The 19,913-nt window shown below is 37.7% G+C and overlaps 1 protein-coding gene across 1 annotated transcript; it reads right to left on the bottom strand.

Annotated features, from left to right (window-relative positions):
• Positions 1 to 11,966: 11,966 nt before the first annotated feature.
• Positions 11,967 to 19,910, bottom strand: LOC144713612 (copper-transporting ATPase PAA2, chloroplastic). Its single transcript, XM_078588253.1, has 17 exons — positions 19,210 to 19,910; positions 18,345 to 18,422; positions 17,848 to 17,945; positions 17,719 to 17,772; positions 17,137 to 17,223; positions 16,607 to 16,768; positions 15,278 to 15,388; positions 15,135 to 15,203; positions 14,969 to 15,078; positions 14,729 to 14,834; positions 14,521 to 14,587; positions 14,265 to 14,344; positions 13,762 to 14,204; positions 13,473 to 13,647; positions 13,274 to 13,405; positions 12,279 to 12,429; positions 11,967 to 12,201 (listed from the first exon to the last, which is right to left on the bottom strand). Exons 1-17 carry the CDS (start codon positions 19,904 to 19,906, stop codon positions 12,119 to 12,121), a joined length of 2,703 nt encoding a protein of 900 aa, XP_078444379.1. The 5' UTR covers positions 19,907 to 19,910; the 3' UTR covers positions 11,967 to 12,118.
• Between the last annotated feature and the right edge of the window lie 3 nt (positions 19,911 to 19,913).

The following is a 19,913-nucleotide window of genomic DNA, read 5'->3' as shown; positions in this document are numbered from 1 at the left end:
CGACGATGCCAATGAAAGACGGGACACGCCTCTGACTTCAGAGCATAAACAGTCAGGTTTATCAAGCTATTGGATGGAATCATTGACCCAATGGAGAAATTTTGGGGAGGAATTTCACTAAGAATAGGGGAGACAAGCCTAGTATGAATAGAAGCGTGGACTGTCCGATCACGATGGTCACGATCGGACGGTCCAAACAGGAGCTAATATTTTCCAAGAGGCAACACACATGCCTTTTCGGTGGACCAGCAGGTCTATTGTTCAGCAGGTTGACCCCAGGCCTAACAAGCCCCATAAATACAGGTTTCCTCTTCCCCTTTTCACCGTTTTTGGTTTTTCTCTTCTTAGCAGCAGGCGACCAGAAGGAAGAAGAGATTCAAGGCCCTCTCTCTCCATTGATTCATGCAAAGAGAGCGTTGTGGAAGCGAGAGCAACATAGGATTGCAATCGGAACAAGCAGAACACCACCCGGCCTAGGATTCACAAAAATTGGGGTTTGTGTGAAGTTTGGATTGGGATTTTTCTGCTGACTTTCCTTCCATGTATAATGTAGGAACTTTGACGCTTTTCAATTGTAAAGTACGTTTGTTTTTATTTTAGTATCTTATCTTCCTGGTTCACGTCTAATTTTGCTCCGTTTTCTTCACTTGTTCAGTCGATCACAAATCTTTCTACTTCAAATTTTAAAAAATCTAAAAGTAACTATCAGATAATTACTCTCACATACCAATCTTGACACCATTCATCATCTTTCTTCTTTTCTATCTCTCGTTTCACTTCCCAACCGTGGGTCTCATAGCTTTATCTCATCTCTCTCAACTCATTCTATTAATCAAACCTTACCAAAACTCCTAAGAACGTCACTTGATATGGCTAATAATATATTAAAATTCTCTCCTACTCTGGCCATCTTCATCGTGTGGTCAGTACTTCCTCATTGCTAATAATAATTCTTCTACTGTTCATCTCACTTCTTCTCACTATATCTTTCCCTCTTCTCCTCTTTTCTGAAAACACATTGCTAATAAATATAATTACATCTCTCATGTAGCATGAAATCATCTAAGCTCATTACCTAGGCTACCTGAGGATCGACCCTTCCTTATTCACTATATTAAGTGAGGTTTACAAATTCATTGCTTGATACTCGAACCACAACAACGGCGTAATTAAAAGACATAAAATTTGAGATCATAGCTATGTACACATGTGTGTGCCACATATATACATCAATTTCTTGTGTAGACATGAGCTTTGTTTTGACAAAAAACAGTGTTGGGTATGACCAACCCATGGGTTGTGCTCGTAGATAGATCCAACCATGCCTTAGATACCTATAGGGGATTTAGTTATGTAATGGTTGAAGGCTTGTAAGAGTTTAAAGGCCTGGAGCGAGCATAAATATCTCAATTAAAGACAGACCCCACTCGCCCACACCCATGACAAAATGCAAAAAAGATGCAATATGGGTACCTTTATAGGTTGCTGAAGAATCCTCGGGTGCCAGCAGTTGGTTCTTGTCCGCCTGAAGTGGGTGTCGACATGTGGTTGACATCATCACTTTTACAATGAAATATGATAAAATGCATTAAATAATAATGATTAAAATTGAATTTATCAGTGTCCATTATGCATTTATCGCATACTAAATCCCTCAGAATAAAAAAATAAAACATGTTAGTAAAAATTGGTTGTTATGGTATCACAATTTAGGATGCAACAACGATGCCTTTTGTAATGATAATTTGTCGTAATCATTGTAAAAAAGATGTTTGGTCACCATTTTTGAATCAAATGACAACATGTGGCAGGTTGTAGATATTAAATTGGAAAAACTTTTATAAGTTTATAAAAAAACCAAATATAATTAAGAATATATAAAAATATATTTTTTGACTTAGAAAAATAATATCTTTCAAGAATTCAATATCAAAAATAGTATCTTTCAATAATATCTTCATCATATGACTAAAAATATTATTTTCTCGGTTCTATGGCCCTGATTTGGGTGAAACACAAGAGATTCTTCGAGCTGAAGACTTGGAAAATAATCAAAATGACATCTGCCAAAAAGTTGATCAAATTTCCTAGGCACATATCATTCATATCATTTCTTGGATCCTTGAGTGAGATGTCTTGAGTTGCTCAAGTGTGCAACCTCTAGATATATCCACACAATCCTCGTCAAATCAAATATCTTCTTTCCCTTTGACAAGCCCCATTCATGCTCCATCATCGTACATTGTCCTGATGGCTCTGGGAATGGAGAGAAGTCAAAGGATGTAGGGAGAATAAAAGGAAGGCCCTGAACAATTCTGGACTGGATGATTTTTATAGTTGTCACATTCCCTTATTTATACTAAGTGCCAATATTCCATAAAATTCCCAAACTTTTGTCCCCTTCTAGGCCCATGTATCAGTTTAGTTAATTACTCCAATGGCCTAGTAGCATTTTTTCCTTCGAAATTAATTCACTATATCATCATGTAGATCAATTAATAACAAATCAATTTAACCAAGTCGATAAGTCAAATTTCCAATCTGAGGGTTACCAAGCTATACCTTGTGCTTTAGAAGATACAAATGATTATATTGTCACAATCATAAAACTTTTCAATCATTTCTAACCCTGTACACATTGTCCCTCATTTTTATGATGCTCTTAGGGTGACTTAGGATATGATCAATTATCAAACCCTAATTTATCATCCAAGTTAGTTTAGTTTCCTTTAGAAATCATCAGAGAAATCTTCTCAAATATTCTACTACCTTGGCCAAAGACTTCATCAAATCATCTTACTTAAGGTGTATCCTATTAAAAAAAAGCTTGAGGATCCCATCTTGACCACTCAATAGTCTTTAAGAATTTCTTGGTGAACACAAACTAAGACTGTTTGGAATTTCATGAATAGGAACTCATAGGCCATAGTCTAAGTACAACCTACTGGGTTTGGTGCCTTGGTTTGTCCATGAACAAAATACATTTCCATGGATGCAATAGTGTCAATCAATTCACAATAGATCTTTAAAATGAAATATTGAATGTACCTTTTTGGGGAACTTATTTCACCCTTGACATGCTCACTTTGAGATCGTTCTGAAGCCGTTCACGTGTCCGGCCTCTAGAAGTATCCACGCGATCACTCAATGCTTGGATCTCCACCTCTTCCTCTTCAACTCTTCTTGGAGGCTCTCTCCTTGGTTGATGTAGAGAATGAAGAAAGGGAGGAGCTCTCAAATCAGGTTTGCATGGATGCTTAAAACGAGACCTCTTTCCCTCTTTATATTTCACTTAAGGTTTATCTCAAAAACCCTAAAAAGTAAAATATACCTTGTGTGTGTGACCCTCTAGGACCATGTATCATTCTAGTTGATAACTTTTGTAACCCAATGACATCTATTGACCAACCTTATTAATCAATTATATCAACATATAGATTAATTAAATAAGGATCGATTTAACCCAATCGATAGGTTAAGTTTCCAGCCCGTGGTGTGCCAAGCTACACCTTGTGCTCTAGAAGATACCGAGTAGTCTTGAACTCTCTCATGAAACCTTTACTGTCATTGGTTACTGTATATGTATAATCCATCATCCGCGTAAGACTCTCGAACGACTTAGGGTATGATTTATCATCAAACCCTAATCCATCATTCGATTAGTACTAATGCGTTATGGAGATCATTGGAGAATGCCACCTCCAATATCCTCACTACCCTGGCCAGAAATTTTTCTGCATCTTCTTCCTTGAGTCGATCTCTTCTTATACCGATTGGATGATCCCGTCTTGACCACTCAATCATCTCCGTAATTTTCTTACAATATTTGATCTATAAATTATTTGAGTCCCATGATTAGAGACCCATAAGTCATAGTCAAAACATAGTCGTCCACTCACGACATATCCTTGGTGTCTCAGGTCAGTGGATCACTTATACAACCACGACTTGAATCAACCTAATTGACGTTTAGGTATAATACCATTCAGGGGTTCGTATGGATCAATTCAGTGAACTCTTTCTCCAAAGAACACCCACTATCTTTCCTTAGTGTCGCCACACTTTTAGCCACAGGATCAGCTATACTTATTGTATAAGTGGGGTCAGCTAGTGCTACTCTATCTGGATAATTCGATGTCTGTCTCTACTATCCATTAAATAGGAATATTTAGAGTACATGTTTAAATTCTATCATAATTCACTAAGTCAGTGCACATATTCATGGACTTCATTATAAACATCACACGGAATAATAATGAACACAAATATTTTATTCAATGAACTTAAATAAATATGGTAGTGTGATCGGCTTGACGGCCACATAATATCCACCACAACACATCTTTGAGAATCCCAGGCCTAAGGACCACTTATACAAATGAGACATGAATCAACCTCACAGAAAGTTTGGTATAATACCTGAAGATTAAGCTTTAAGGGCATTTTTAACACAATGCTTTAATGTGTATTTTGATGAATGTTCAAAGTGATGCATGCCTCAATAAGGGTTGTGATCAAAGTACAATAGGCCCTCGGTCACCTAGTAGACTAATTGTGTGTGAAGATAAAATAGGAGCCTTAGTTATATTCAAAGGCTACTTAGTTTGACCATAAGCTGAACAAGTCAAATCATCTATTTAGGACTTGTACTTTTTATGACATGAAGATAAACATAGTTTTTAGCACTATTCAAGTATTTATGTGAACTTTTCTTCAATTGATTTTAGTGAATAACTTATCCAAAATCCTATTTATTACCTTAAAGTTTTTAAAGCTGAATTTACTGATGATTTAATGAAAATAAATTACATGAAGATATTATTATCCAATGGTGATATCTTTATTTACATAATGCAGTAAACATACCTAAAAGTTTAAGATTATTTTAAAACTCAAATCATTGGCATAAAGGCTAGTTTTTACTCTTAACTCTTGAAAGGTGATTTGAACTGATGGGAAAATTGTAAATTTAAAAAGTTTAAATTAAAATGATGATTATTTTATATTGCTTAATCATAATCAATGCATATGACTGTTGGACTTTTATTAGGTTATCGTTATGCACTTTTGGGTTTCTAAGTCTATTTATACAGTTTTGAGCCCTATAAACCCCTGACTCATTGCCCTTTGAAAACCGAAGTCCAACCCCCCCCCTTTAGGTTATTCCTTGGCCACCTAAACTAACCATACCATTCTGGGATTCTTATGGATATATTTTGTGAATTTTTTCCGCTAAAGAGCACCCACAATCTATCGTTCAGGTCCCCACACTAAGGGCTACAAAAACAGCCCATTATATTAATGAATAATGAAAAAGATGTGGAATGCATGCTTGGCTTGGTGTCCACCTATATTTGCATCATTCTTTTCTTTTAGAATTTGACATCCAAAAATTCCTTAAAATCCATAATATTGAAAACATCATTCTAAAAACATATCAAAAAAATTTAGGCTTGATAATACACAAAATCATTTTAATGCAATGAAACATATACTATGGTCTTATTACTAATGTTCCTGTTGGTAATGGTTCCAAATCTCAATACTATTCAAATAAGACGAGTGACCCAATTGGAAGACATTAGTAAGAAAGCCTAGAATTGAAAATTAACTATTTTGGTATTTATAAAAAAATTAATTAAACATATTTCATTGTCAATTGTTCATACCAGATGGTATGATGATAGCATGCCCATCCCCTAGCATCCAACATGACCCACACCTTATCCACCGACCTTAGATGGCTAGACAACCATAATTCCAAGAATGGGAATATCTCTAACATTGATGCTACCTCCTCTCAAATAAGCTAGGCCATCACCAACGCCTCTAAAACATGACCACTACTTGGCAGCCCTTGGATCATGGTTTTCATGGAGAGAAATCAGAATTAAACCACAAACACTACAAGAAAATTTACCAGAGGGAGGAGAAGACATAATTAGATCCTCTTAACAAGAAATTATCAGGAAGCATCAAGAAACACTAACGATTCAATTAGTGGAGATATTTGATAAGGATGTGACTTTTCTTCAGGAATTCACTAATCTCATGGAAAACAATGAAACAAGTGACTAATTCACATTATCCTACATAAGTATATTATCAGCCCTTAGCCCATATTACATTTCAAATCATTTTTTAGCACCTTGAAATTCCATTTGCGTTCCTATGCACAACCACCAAATTTATTTTTTTGCAGCCAAGCTTCCATTCAGGTTTCTTTAAATACTATCTTCAGTGAATGAAACGAAACAATGATATTAGTTGTTATTTTATTTGGGATAAAGTAATGGAAGGAGTCATTAGCTTCTTCTAAGTGGTTTGATGCATCAACTTAGTCATATATTGTGAAGGATCTTCCAAAAAGAATCATTTCACATCATCCTATCAAATTGCATGTATTCATTATCTAAAATTAGCACACATCTTTAAACCTCTGAAATGCAGATGCGAGGATTGAACATCAACTCAAGAGATGGAGCACACTAATGGCAAAATCTAGTTGATTTTTCTCATATCTCTTAGTTGTTATCACCCTCCCTCAATAAGGGATGTGTTAGAATGGAATGTCATTGATTAACTATATTAGTCCCACTATGTGCTTACGTAGACATTGATGAGAAGTGCATGAGGCCACTTGTAAGCCCATATTTTCTTTATCTCAAACTTTATAGAGATTTGTGGCCACAAAGCCAATCTCACATTTCATATCTTGTTCATTGATTATTAATATAATATGTTTTTATAATGCAAATGTGAAGTCCATGAAGACATGATCCAGCTTACTGAATTATGATGAAATTTTAATATTGAGATAACTAGTTTTTAAGCATGTGTTTTGAACATACTTATTCAAAGGATCATCGCGAAGAAGATTGAAATGTCTAGATAGAATAACACTAAATAGCCCCCAAAACATCAAAACATTGTCTTAACACAAGTTTAACAAGAGGCTCACTAAGATGATTGAGTGGTCAAGATGAGAAAGTTTGCCCTTTGTATGTGAGCATAAAAATCAATCGAGACAATGTGGTGAAGCCCAAGCCAACACAATGGATTATCAAAGATGAGCTCTTAGATGATTTTGACATATCAGTACTCAACCGGATGACTGATTCGGGTGTAACAATTGACTATACCCTAAGTCATTCTAGGAGCATTAAGCGGACAAAAAATTATATGTACATTCTAATTGATGACAAAAGGTTCCATGAGTGATTCAATACATTCCTTTGTATCTTCAATATCACAAGGTGTACCCTGCCACCTTTGGCTAGAAATTGAACATATCCATCTGGTTAAATATATATGTGATTGATGACTTATATGATAATATAAGTAATTAATTCGGAAGGCAATGAAGGTTATTAGACTTTAAGATTCATTAATTGTACTGATAAATTGGCCTTGAGGATCATGAAAAAATGGTATTTTAGATGTTGTAAGATATAGTTAAAGTTTAGAGATTTTATGAAAAACTTCTATTAGGGAAGGCTGGGAATGAAATTCACCTAGGATAAAATTTCATGTTCCCCCTTTTTTCTCCCTTCTCTCCTCAGATCCTCTTTATTGTGATTTTCTTCGGCATGATCGATCATTCAAACTAATAAATGCAGTGGGGTCAATCTAAATAAAACTGAATTGAACTAAAAACTCAATGATGATATTTTCAGCATATGTGGAACTTGTTCCACCCTTTACTTCATCCCTGGGAGAGTCTCTCCGGCTGTTCACTTGTCTGACCTCTAAATGTATCATCTTCTTCTCTAACTCTTCTTGAAAATATGGTGGATCATCTCACCAAATGGAAGGAGTATTTTAAGAAAAAGAGAAGACAATGAAGGGGAAACTAAGTCTGGAAGGCAAAGGAACCTAAAATGGATCCCCTTTATTTAAAATTAATTACTTTATTGGCTAGTCAAAAAATTTATTGGTCCTTAAACATTTGGCATCCAACCTTCTTAATTTACTATATCGACATATTTGTCAATTTTATAAATTTTGATTTAACCCAATATATTGGTTAAGTTTCCGGCCGTGGGGTGCCAAGCTACACTTCATCCTCTAGAAGATACAAAGGATTCATTGAACTCTCATATAATCTTTGTGTCATTAGTTAAATATATGTATAATCCTTCATTTGTGTTAGAATATGGTTGAATGTCAAACCTTAAACAATCATTCAATTTGTACTCATGTTGAGTCAATATCCTCTTATACCAAGGATCATTACAGAATGCCTTCATAAATCAATGTCATCCCATACCACGGGCGGACAATCTAATCTTGAATTTATGTAAATAAGTAAAAAAAAATCAGGTTTTGAATGTTATCCAAAAATTCATCAATCATGAGATTGTGATGTAAACTTAACATTACCTTCTCTTTTAAAATGTTGGATAAGTGGCGTCTTGAATAATGTTGGATAACCACTCCCACTCATAAACTCATGCCTTCATCAAAACTTTTGGTTATGTAATAATTATTTTCCCTTTTCAAATATTAGCATGTTTTTCCTCCTGCACCACATTGCTTAAATTTTAGCATGTTCTTACGTCAAGAATTCTTTGCAGATGAAGAGATTCCCAGGGGCTTAAATTTTTTTTTTCCTCCCACACCACATTTATCTTAGGTTCTGAATGGATGACACAATGACATAGGAGTGGATAAAACACTTTGAATGGTTAATTCATTACTGGTTTAGAATCAATGGTTAATTATCTAATATATATACATATATATGTGTGCTCTAATAGTCTGTAAGAAAAATTTTAGTATTTATTTATCGATAACTTGTATAATGAAAAATTGTCAGATCAAATGCCAAAGACAGTTTAGAAAACTTTAACCACTGAATCACCGTCATGTACTTCTTGTTATATCTGAGCTAAGACATGTTTGCCTCCTCTGATGAGAGATTCATACATTTTATTCGAAACATAGTTTTCCATACATTATATGTCATTGGTGTCTTAGGTCAACTGACTACTTATACAACAATGACATAAATCATCCTGGTTGTCGTTAGGTATAATACTATTAATGAATTCATAGGAATCAGTGTAGTGAAATTATTCCCTAGAGAGCACCCATGGTCCTGATCAGGGATACTTATCGTATTAGTAGGATCAAATTATGTTATTATTTTTGGATAGTTTTATATCATTCTTGAGTACCCTGAAAATAGGAATATTTAAAATACATATTTAAATACTATAAATCAGTGTATTATGATCTCATTATAATTCCCTTACTCATTATATGAATTCATTGGCATCATTATAAACATCATAAAAGAATAATAATACGCGTATTTGTGTCAATTAGGGTATGATTTGTCATTGGTGCTTTGGAGTTCATTGAATAACAATATAAAAATATACTCAGTTAAGTAAATCTAGCAAGTGATGGACATAGATCCTCTCAACAGGGAATGTTAATTAAGGATCTAATATTAAATAAATAATGATTAATGAGATGAGATACATATAAAAATACAAGGTCGAGATATGAGAAAATCTAAGGAGAGAAGGTGATAATTATAGTTAAAATTAAGATGATTATCATACATAGTAGGTATTGAGTAAGATGAGAAAGTAAGCAGATGAGAACAATGTGATGAAAATAAAAATTCATGTAAGGGGGATGACGATTGAAGAGACGGTGATGCAAAATATGTAAGACATGATTGAAATGTGTAAAAAATAATGTGATGGTAATTTTTGATGATGAAATGATCTAAGCTAACATTGATGCTGAAAAGAACCACTGTAAGGTGAGGATGCTTACTGTAGATCCTTATGTTCCACCAAGATCACGGAAATTTTCGAATGCAGGTAAGCTCCCCTTCTTCTCTGTTACCTTTTCCCGAACACCTAGGACACCAAGGATGAACTTTATGGATCTCAGAAACTCATTATCTTTCAATCATCCCAGAAATGTGGGAAGCAGGTTTAAGGATGATTTTACAATGATCCACACCTCAATTAAAAGATCAGAGGACATAGATAGAAAGATGGATACAACAAAGCTACCCTCAAGATTTCAGTTCAATTGGCCTTTTGGTTTGTCAAATATGAAGCTCAAAAGTTGGTGAATCCTGGGCATCCATTTTTTTCTCTCTCCTCATCAGCAGCGTTGTTGCTTCCTTGTTTTTTGTTGGTTGTTTTAATCCTAAACATTTATCTTTTGATGATTTGTGAGATTTCCTTGTGTCCCGTGATAGCTAACTCTCTGAGTGCCTTGTGTCCACGTGTGAAGGAAGAAGACAAACGATGTGTTTTATTAATTAATCATCGTGTGACATGGCAGTGCGTCACGGAGCACCACATCTATACACTTTCTTTATTTTATTAAATGACACGCTGATGCGTGTCCTTCAGGTGTTAAAAGCCAAAAGCCTCCCAATGATTATGTGATGTCAAATACGTTTCTGTGCACCGTGTCAATATCATTTTAGCTTATCACCAATAGTGGCATATAAGTGCGCTCCACATGTACCACCACAATATTTGACTCTTCAGGCTCTAAGGAATCCGATTTTGGTTATTTCTTCATTCAGTCTTCGAATCACATTTAATGCAATTTATATCTGCTATTTGTTTCCATTGGTCCATGTCACCTCTACAGATGAAAATTGGAAAACGCATCAGTCAATGATTGACCATTATGGTATCACAATTTGTAATGCCATAATGGCACTTCTCGCATTGATTAGCTGCAATAATCATTGCCTAAATCACTGATTGGTTGCCATTCCAAGGATCAAGTGGTGACTTGTTGTATAACAGTTGTAAATCTTTAAAAATCCATCATGAATCCATATAAAATAAAATATAAAGCCAAAAAATTAAATAAATACACTTTGTGGCTTAGAAAAATTATCTGTGTAAATTGGATGTCCAAAAATTTAGGAAAAAATATATTTCGACTAAAAACATTATTACAGAATATGATGCAGAAAATTTCCATAAAAATACCAAAACATTCATAAAAATTAGAATATCACCGTAGAATGGTAATACTTTCAAGAATGATGACATGCATATATTACTATTTTAATGCATAAAATATGTAAACCTCTTAGAATTAACATAATAGTTAGTGTGCTCTCAACAGTTTGAGTGGCTTGACTGCCACATAATATCCGTCACTCTTCCCTCCCAAATATATCGGAATGGCCGTATAGAAACATGAAGTGATAACAAATATCCTCAAGATGAAGGAATAGATTCGACATGTTGGAGATTATGTGGATACATCTTGAGGCTGGAAACAAGCACATTATATCTTAAAGAGCAGTCATGATTCCATTTTCTATCTTCTAGTGCTTGAATAATTTGTCTCATCTAAATCAAGGCCCTGGACCCAAAAACGACTACCTCTCACTTCCACTATCTTTTTCACTTTTCCTCTAACAAATCCTCCAATGATCCACTTCACCATTTCCACTGACCCAATCACTCCCACATCTCTGTCCACCACTCTCATAATCGTCCATGGTTTGTTATTGATTTTCTCTGACTTTATGTGTGTCCCTTTTAGAAAGTGCGCGAGCCTTTTTGAATTCAGGTCCCGCCTAACAGGGGCTAAACCCATTCATGAAAATTCCATATTTACTGCGTGACATTAATTAACACTTGCATGAATCTGCTCTTTGTTCCGTATATTAAAAATGGGATTCTTCACAAAATTTAATGCGAATATTATTTTATATTTTAGTAACACTACAACAGAGGAAAAAAGACCGTATTTTACAGTTTTCACTGTATATTAAAAATGGCAACAGATAGCACAAAAAAAGACCAACTTATGGGCTCAAATGCCTCTTTTCATTCTGCCATTGTTTGCATTTTGGCCCAATAAGATGGCACTAAAGTACCATGGGAACTTGACCCATGTTCTATAGTAAATTAAATAGGACATCACCATAGCCCACTTTTAAACTCTACATCTGCCCAATCTGATAAATTGTATCGCTGCTTGGAAAATTGATATTTTTTTTTACACTAGATCAGGTTCCCAGTGTCAACATTGCTAATACAGCTATGGAAATAAATGAAATATTTCCTAGCCTTCCTATACATGGCATATACTTGGAGATATTTCTCTTTCTTTACCTGGACTTGGAGGAACTGTGCAGTCTCAAGAGCAGTGAGTTGGTCACCACGAAGATGGAGCTAAGTGCCATTAACCCACCTGCGAAAAACCATCAAAGCGTATGTTTAAATTATGTTTCCATGATTGCATGGGTCAAAAGAAGAGCGGATTCTGACCGGAGAGAGACGGAGTAATAGCAAAATCAAGGCTGGGGAGGAGAGCCCCGGCGGCGACAGGCACGGCGAGGAGGTTGTATGCCACCGCCCATGCTAGGTTCTGCCGAACCTTGCCCATTGTAGCCAGGGATAGATCAATGGCATCCGCCATCTGCATCCCAATTACCAAATCACAGTGACTCAGAACACAGGGAGAGATAAATAGAGGATAGAGATAGAGATGGAGATAGAGATAGAGATAGAGATAAATATAGAGATAGAGATAGAGATAGATATAGAGATAGAGATGGAGATGGAGATAGAGATAGAGATAGAGATAGAGATAGAGATAGAGATAGAGATAGAGATAGAGATAGAGATAGAGATAGAGATAGAGATAGAGATAGAGATGGAGATAGAGATAGAGATAGAGATGGAGATAGAGATGGAGATAGAGATGGAGATAGAGATAGAGATAGAGATAGAGATAGAGACAGAGATAGAGATAGAGACAGAGAGAGTGAGACAGTCAGGGACAGAGTTCGAGACGGAGAGAGAGAGAGACAGACAGGTAAAAGAGAGAGACAGAGACAGAGACAGAGACAGACAAGAGGCAAAAACAGAGACAGAGAGAGACAGAGAGAGAGTTAAAGATAGAGATAAACTAGATACAGATACACTTAGAGATAGAACTAGACGTTGAGATAGAGATAGATAAAGATAGAAGCATAGATATAGAGATAAAGATAGAGATAAATGTAGAGGTAAGGGTAGAGGTAGAGGTGGAGGTAGAGGAGTAGAGGTAGAGAAAGAGTTAGTGGTGGAGGTAGAGGAGGAAGAGGTAGATGTAGTGGTATCGTTATCGGTAGAGGTAGAGATAAAGGTGGAAGTAGAGGCATAGATAGAGATATAGATCGAGATTGTGATTGTGATTGAAATTGGTATTGAGTTTGAGATTGATATTGAGATTGGCTAAGATTGAGATAAATAAGGAGATCGAGGGTGAGTGGGGAAACCTGGGAGAGCTTGTTGCCAAGAAGGACTACAGAAGCAGCGTCAGAGGCAGCACTCTCTTTGGACTCAAGCCGAAGTGCGATACCCACATCAGAGATGGCCATTGATGGTGCGTCATTGATACCATCTCCCACCTTGTGAAGAAAATGTAAACTATCAGCCCTAAGAGCATGAAACATCTAGACAGAGAGATATATATACCATTGCAACACGGTGTCCCTCCCTCTGGAGGCGAGTGATAAAACTGGCCTTCCCCTCTGGTGAAAGCGAGGCAGAGATGCTCTCAGGTCTAATTCCAACAGCTCTGCCCACCTCCACCACTGCTTCCTCCCGATCACCAGACAGTAGTACAGTTTTGATCCCCCTCTCATGGAGTCTGTGAACACCCAAATTAAAAAAAAGTGAATTCTCTTTTTCTTAAATGACCATAACTCGCGAACTAGAAAGAAAATTCAACGACAACATTTCATCTTTTTCGTGGAATAAATACCTGGCGATGGTTGACTTTGCATCCGGGCGCAAATTGTCAGAAACAGCAATGGCCCCAATCACGCCTTCTCCTTCGCGACCCACATAAGCCATTGAAACCGACTGACCAGGCGCATAGGATAGCTTTGCGATGCGGCCTTGAAGCTCCTCTATTTCTCTCTCTTCAGACTTGTACTGAAAGCATTCTTTGACCCAGTCCAGCTTACCGACTGCAACCAAGGATCCATCAACTTCCGCCATGGATCCAAATCCGGGCTCGGTCAACTGCCCTCTGGTGCTCAAAGTCGTCAGACCCAGAGCCTCTGCCTTACTGACAATAGCCCTGGCGATTGGGTGAGCGGCTGTCTTCTCCACAGCAGCGGCCAGGCGAAGAATTTCAACACCCTCATATAACAAGGACTCCGCCGTCAGGACCGCTGGCTTGCCCTCGGTCAAGGTTCCTGTCTGAAATTTTCAGTCAATTTAGTAAAAACTCTTCAGGATTCAAACAAAGAATTATTTTACTTTATCCAGGGCGACGACATCTACGCCTGCCAAGCGCTCCAGTACATCTCCGCCGCGTATCAGAAGCCCTTGCTTGGCCCCTGCCCAGAAAAAAAAGTTTAGCACAGCGATTAATTTAGTTAAAAATCTCTATGATCTTCCCTGATCATAACAATAAAAAATGATCGGATCATAAAATCATATAAAATAATAAGTAAATAAACCCAGTTTTACTTTACTTCAAGCTAGGTGACTTGTAATGAGAGGCGAGAACTACCCAGAGATGTGCCGACTAGAATGGCCGTTGGAGTGGCGAGTCCAAGCGCGCAAGGGCAAGACACCACCTGACCATAAAAGGTTTTAAACAGAATTTAACCACGATAACATTTTTATTGTCGTTAAGAACCGGGAAGAATTCAAATTTAAGATTATTGTACATTATTTTGCAGATTCTGCATAAAACAAACTAAATAGGTAACACTCACCAAAACATCGACAGCAAGCTTCAAGCTTAACAGCAAAGAGTTCCCGTCAGGTCCTGCCATATCGTTAAGCAGGACATCTGGAAAAGTTTGAGATCCAATGTAATACCTAAGCAATTGAAGAGAGAGAGAGAGAGTAAAGAAATCAAAAATATGATACAAATTCCAGAGGTAGAAGTTGGAAATCAAACATCAACGTGAACTGCACAAATGTAAACTTTTGTAACAGAAACCATAAGTTACCAGAATGCAAATGTGGCAGCTGACAAAGCCATCACACTGTACACAAAAGGTCCTGCTATTCGATCTGCGAGCCTCTGAATGGGTGCTTCACGTCCTTGGGCATCCTCAACCTATAGAAGATTGAATTTAGAACCCTATTTCTAGGTATTTGACAAAATATACCCACCATATGTATAATCTTGGAAATTGTTGACATGGACCCTGTTGTTGATGCTTCGATTCTCAAGGGACCATCCTGTGGAAAAATAACGTTTAGAACATGATGATATTACACATTTCCTTTCATTTCATAAGGTTAAAATGTGTTACCCAATTTATAGTTCCAGCGGAGACTGTCAAACCCTTTTCCTTGTACACAGGGAGTGACTCTCCCGTGAGCATAGACTCGTCAACGACACTTCTTCCGGCAGTAACCTTACCCTGGAAGATGGATTAACGTTCGGTGAAGAAATTCTTTACATTTTTTCAGGACAATTTTTGGACATTATCTAATTATAAAATAAAGTTGGAACTGAATCACCACTGAAATTCCAAGACGAAATCAGTGATACTTTTTGATGCCGTTCAATTGGCATTAGTCAAACTGAACTCCTAAAAAATGCACTTGAAAAATTATCAAACTTTTGTGTTGGAAGTAACATTCACGTTTTCCTCTCTGTCCTTATTTTATCATTTTTTCATTTTTCTTTCTCTTCTGTTCCTTATTACCCCAGACAACTATTACTCCAGATATGGCCAAAAGCTTTAACCTGCTGATCGGGTCGTGGCTTTAAGATGGAATCTGAATTTTGAAATTGTGATTAGAAGCACTGGTGAAAATAAACAAAGTTAGCGTTTATCCTGTATCATATTTTGTGTCTTCCTCAAGATCTAACGGCTTGCCATAGATCAGCAAATGAGCAATCTCATCAAGCATTTGTTACAGTCCCCATGAAACCATAAGCAAGGAGGACGCTACAGAAAGAAAATATAGACGGGGGAATGTCACGTGCAGTAGCACGTGACAATTAAAGAGGTCGTAACTAACTTCCCGTGTGGACAGGAAGTAAAAATAAAGGGGAAGATGAATAAAGGGGGGGAATTTTCCTGACTTTGAGAGGGGTATGCAAGGGAGCTCTGCACGTGGAGTCTCAAGAAGGGGGATTCGTCGGTGGATTATTCGTCCGGGCGGAGCTATTAACGGCGAATCAAGTAAGAATTTCCTCTTGAAAACTATATTTGGACCTTTGGGGATATATCAGCATTCAACTTTGTTGAACCTCTCTTACATCTCTGAATCCAACATTCTCTATGTTTGACAAGCACCAAGACTTCAGATCAAAGACCATATCCGTTTAGACATCGGGTTCTGAGATATAGTTGTAAATAAAAGCAGCAAGATTGAGTAATCCAGACGCATGAAAGAAATGTATAATAGAGAGCACAAATCAACAAAATAATGAACGTGACAGATTTTCATATACCTTCGATCAAAAAAAAAGGCTTCAGGGGGTTACTTTTGAGAAGACCTACAAGTGATTCTGCAGTATTATTTTCCTAAATAATTCACCAGTCAAGTTGTATTACCTCTATGGTGTGAGAATCAGAGTTATTTCAGAAGAAAGGGAGTAAATAAATATTCATAGATGAATGACTTACGTCCACAGGTATAGTTTCACCAGGCAGAACCAAGACAGAATCTCCAACACGAACACCATCAGTGGGGACTTCTACGCAGATTGTATCACTGCCAATGACACTATCTGATGGGTCGCCGTCCGCAGAAGTCAAAATCATACGAGATTGGGTGGACAGCAGAGACTGCAGAAGAGATGAGTAATCATTCCTTCAACTTTATCCCTTCCCAAAACTAAAATATAATAGGGAATGTCATAAAAAGGGCAGAAGAGAGTATCGGAAGAAGATACAAATGGATGAAAATTCTGACATGATTAAGACTATTGGTCCAGTTCTTGCCCTTCACTGTCCTTTGCCGATAAAATCTCTCTGATATGTTTTTTCTTTTTGAATTGGAGTAATTCAATTATGATTCGTGGTGCAAAATTTTCCATGGACATATTAGCGTTGATACGTCCAACATACATGTAAAATTGTCACACTCCAGCTAAATAATAAACAAATCCAAACGAATCTTTCTCTGGCTGATGAGTGTGAGACTAAAAAATTACCAAAAGCTCATTCATATCACTGGCAGCGCTTAGCCTCGCCTTTTCTTCCAGTGAGCGCCCAAGAAGAACAAAACCAAGAAGCATCACCTGCGAGCTAAAAAAGTGATATGAATAAGGACAGAACGCACCACCAATATCAAAGCTAGTTGACTATCAATCATGCAGTGAAAGTCCCGTAAATTGGGGAAAATATCTACTGCGGACGAAATTGCTCAGTAATTCGACTCGAAATTGGAATGAAACCCTAGGATTTTTTCATCGTCACGATGCATCTTTCTTCCATCTCTTTCTTACTTTAACAGAAATAATTTGGCAGGGAATATCCTAGAGAGAAGCAAGTGTCAGAGTAAAAGCAATATTTTAAATATGTGAATTGGCCTTAGCTAAATAAAAACTAGAACTACTACTCCTTTACAGAAAGAAAAACTTCACCAACTGCTCCAGGACCTATTAGCATTAATATCTATCTGGGATAAGAACATCTTTTTCTCGGAAGTGGGTGGAGTTTATTTCATCCAATGTGCATCTATGACTGAGAGACCTGAAGCTTTAGAGAACAATATCGAAACTTGAACAACTCACCGGTTCATCGAAAAATGATGCTTCCCAATCAAGCCCTGGATTCAGCAGGGAGACCTGAAAACGAAGAGCAAAAACCAATAAATATAAGGTTTTCACTGGAAGATTAGTCCGGATAGCAAGGCAACATACAGCACTTAAGATGAACGCTGCAATGGATCCAAAACCCACAAGGGAATTCATGTTTGGGGATCCGTTTTTAAAAGCTCTAAGACCATCCACGAGTAAATCTGCATCGAGACAGACGATTAGATAACCAAAGTTATGCGTATCTGGCCAGAAACTACAGCATATGGGACTCGGAGTTGAGAGACTAAGGTAGAAATTTACACTTTTCAGCTCAATGAACAGTTACATAAAAATGACAGATAAGAAACGACGATAGACACCCTTTTGGAAGAAAAAAAAAGGCGCTATAACGTGATAAATGGAGAAGCGAGCGCAACCTTTCAGCTACCTTCCAATTTACCCAGGTTCCCTATATTTCATATACGCAGGGTTTTCCACACAAGTAAACGCCTCAACGTTCAAAAGTCTTTCAAAGTTGAAGAGGCCACAAGTGGTTTAAAGTATTCAAAAATAATAAAGACAACTTTATGAACAAATGTACAAAAACAGAAGCAAGTTACCTCTGCCAGGTCCCAGTAATGCGGTGACAGCGAGACCACATTTCACGTAGGAGTTGTGCAGTAATTCCCAAAACCCTCCTTGAAATCACAAAACAGGAGAAATCAATCGAACACGAATTGCAAATAATAACCTGCGCACAACAAATTCTCGGGTACAACGATCAAATCTCAGCTTCAACAAAGAACAAAAAAAAAACCTGAAAATAATTAAAATCTATAAGCAGGAAGCAAATCGATGGCGACCCAAGACCAAATCGAATCGAACACGAATTGCAAATAATAACAAAACAGGAGAAATCAATCGAACACGAATCGCAAATAATAACCTGCGCACAACAAATTCTCGGGTACAACGATCAAATCTCAGCTTCAACAAAGAACAAAAAAAAAACCTGAAAATAATTAAAATCTATAAGCAGGAAGCAAATCGACGGCGACCCAAGACCAAATCGAATCGAACACGAATTGCAAATAATAACAAAACAGGAGAAATCAATCGAACACGAATCGCAAATAATAACCTGCGCACAACAAATTCTCGGGTACAACGATCAAATCTCAGCTTCAACAAAGAACAAAAAAAAACCTGAAAATAATTAAAATCTATAGACAGGAAGCAAATCGATGGCGACCCAAGACCAAATCGAATCGAACACGAATTGCAAATAATAACAAAACAGGAGAAATCAATCGAACACGAATTGCAAATAATAGCCTGCGCACAACAAATTCTCGGGTACAACGATCAAATCTCAGCTTCAACAAAGAACAAAAAAAAAACCTGAAAATAATTAAAATCTATAAGCAGGAAGCAAATCGACGGCGACCCAAGACCAAATCAAATCTTCCAAAGCCATACACCCACCATGAGCAACATGGATGTCGAGAGAGTGCAGGATATGAGACGCGTGAGATCCGCAACAAAGCGCGACCAGCGTCCACGCAAAAGCCACCCGATTCCTGTTCCTTTGGAGCAGCTCCTCCTTCCTCTCCACCGCATCCTTCCAATTCCTGACGCTATCCCCAACGCCAACGCCGACCCCCCTCCTCTTCGTCGGGAACCCGCATTCTGTCAGCCTTCTGACCAACTCCTCCACCACAACCGCTTCTCCGCCGTTCCTCAGACGAACCGCCGCGGTTCCGGTGAGCAAATTCACCGCCGCGGAGTCCACCCGCGCGTCGGCGCAGAGCACCGTCTTCACTCTGGCCGCGCATCCTCCGCACATCATCCCATCAACTTCGAGCAAGAAGGACGCCCCAGAAATCTCCGCCGGCTGCACCTGCGAGCTCAGAGTCGGAGCGCTGATTTCCACCGCCTTGGCACGCGTAATCCTCTGCCCCCATGTCAGCCGATGACGATGGTTTCGACCTCGTTGAACACCACACTTCCTTTGAGACTTACCCGCCGCGATCGCCTGCCCACTGCTGACACTCGGAGGTCGAGCTAATCGGAGAAGATGAGTCGCCATGAACTTCTCTCGACTCCCCTTCGAATCACTGACTGGATACTCTCCGGCTGCCTGCGACAAAACATCGATTTTTTTTTTTTCTGTGGTTAGCATTGGTGGA

This window comes from Wolffia australiana, chromosome 16, assembly GCF_029677425.1.
Source record: "Wolffia australiana isolate 7733 chromosome 16, ASM2967742v1".
In the NCBI taxonomy this organism is placed as follows: domain Eukaryota; kingdom Viridiplantae; phylum Streptophyta; class Magnoliopsida; order Alismatales; family Araceae; genus Wolffia; species Wolffia australiana.
Note: the sequence above shows the minus strand (reverse complement) of the source record. Positions and strands in the feature narration are given on the sequence as shown.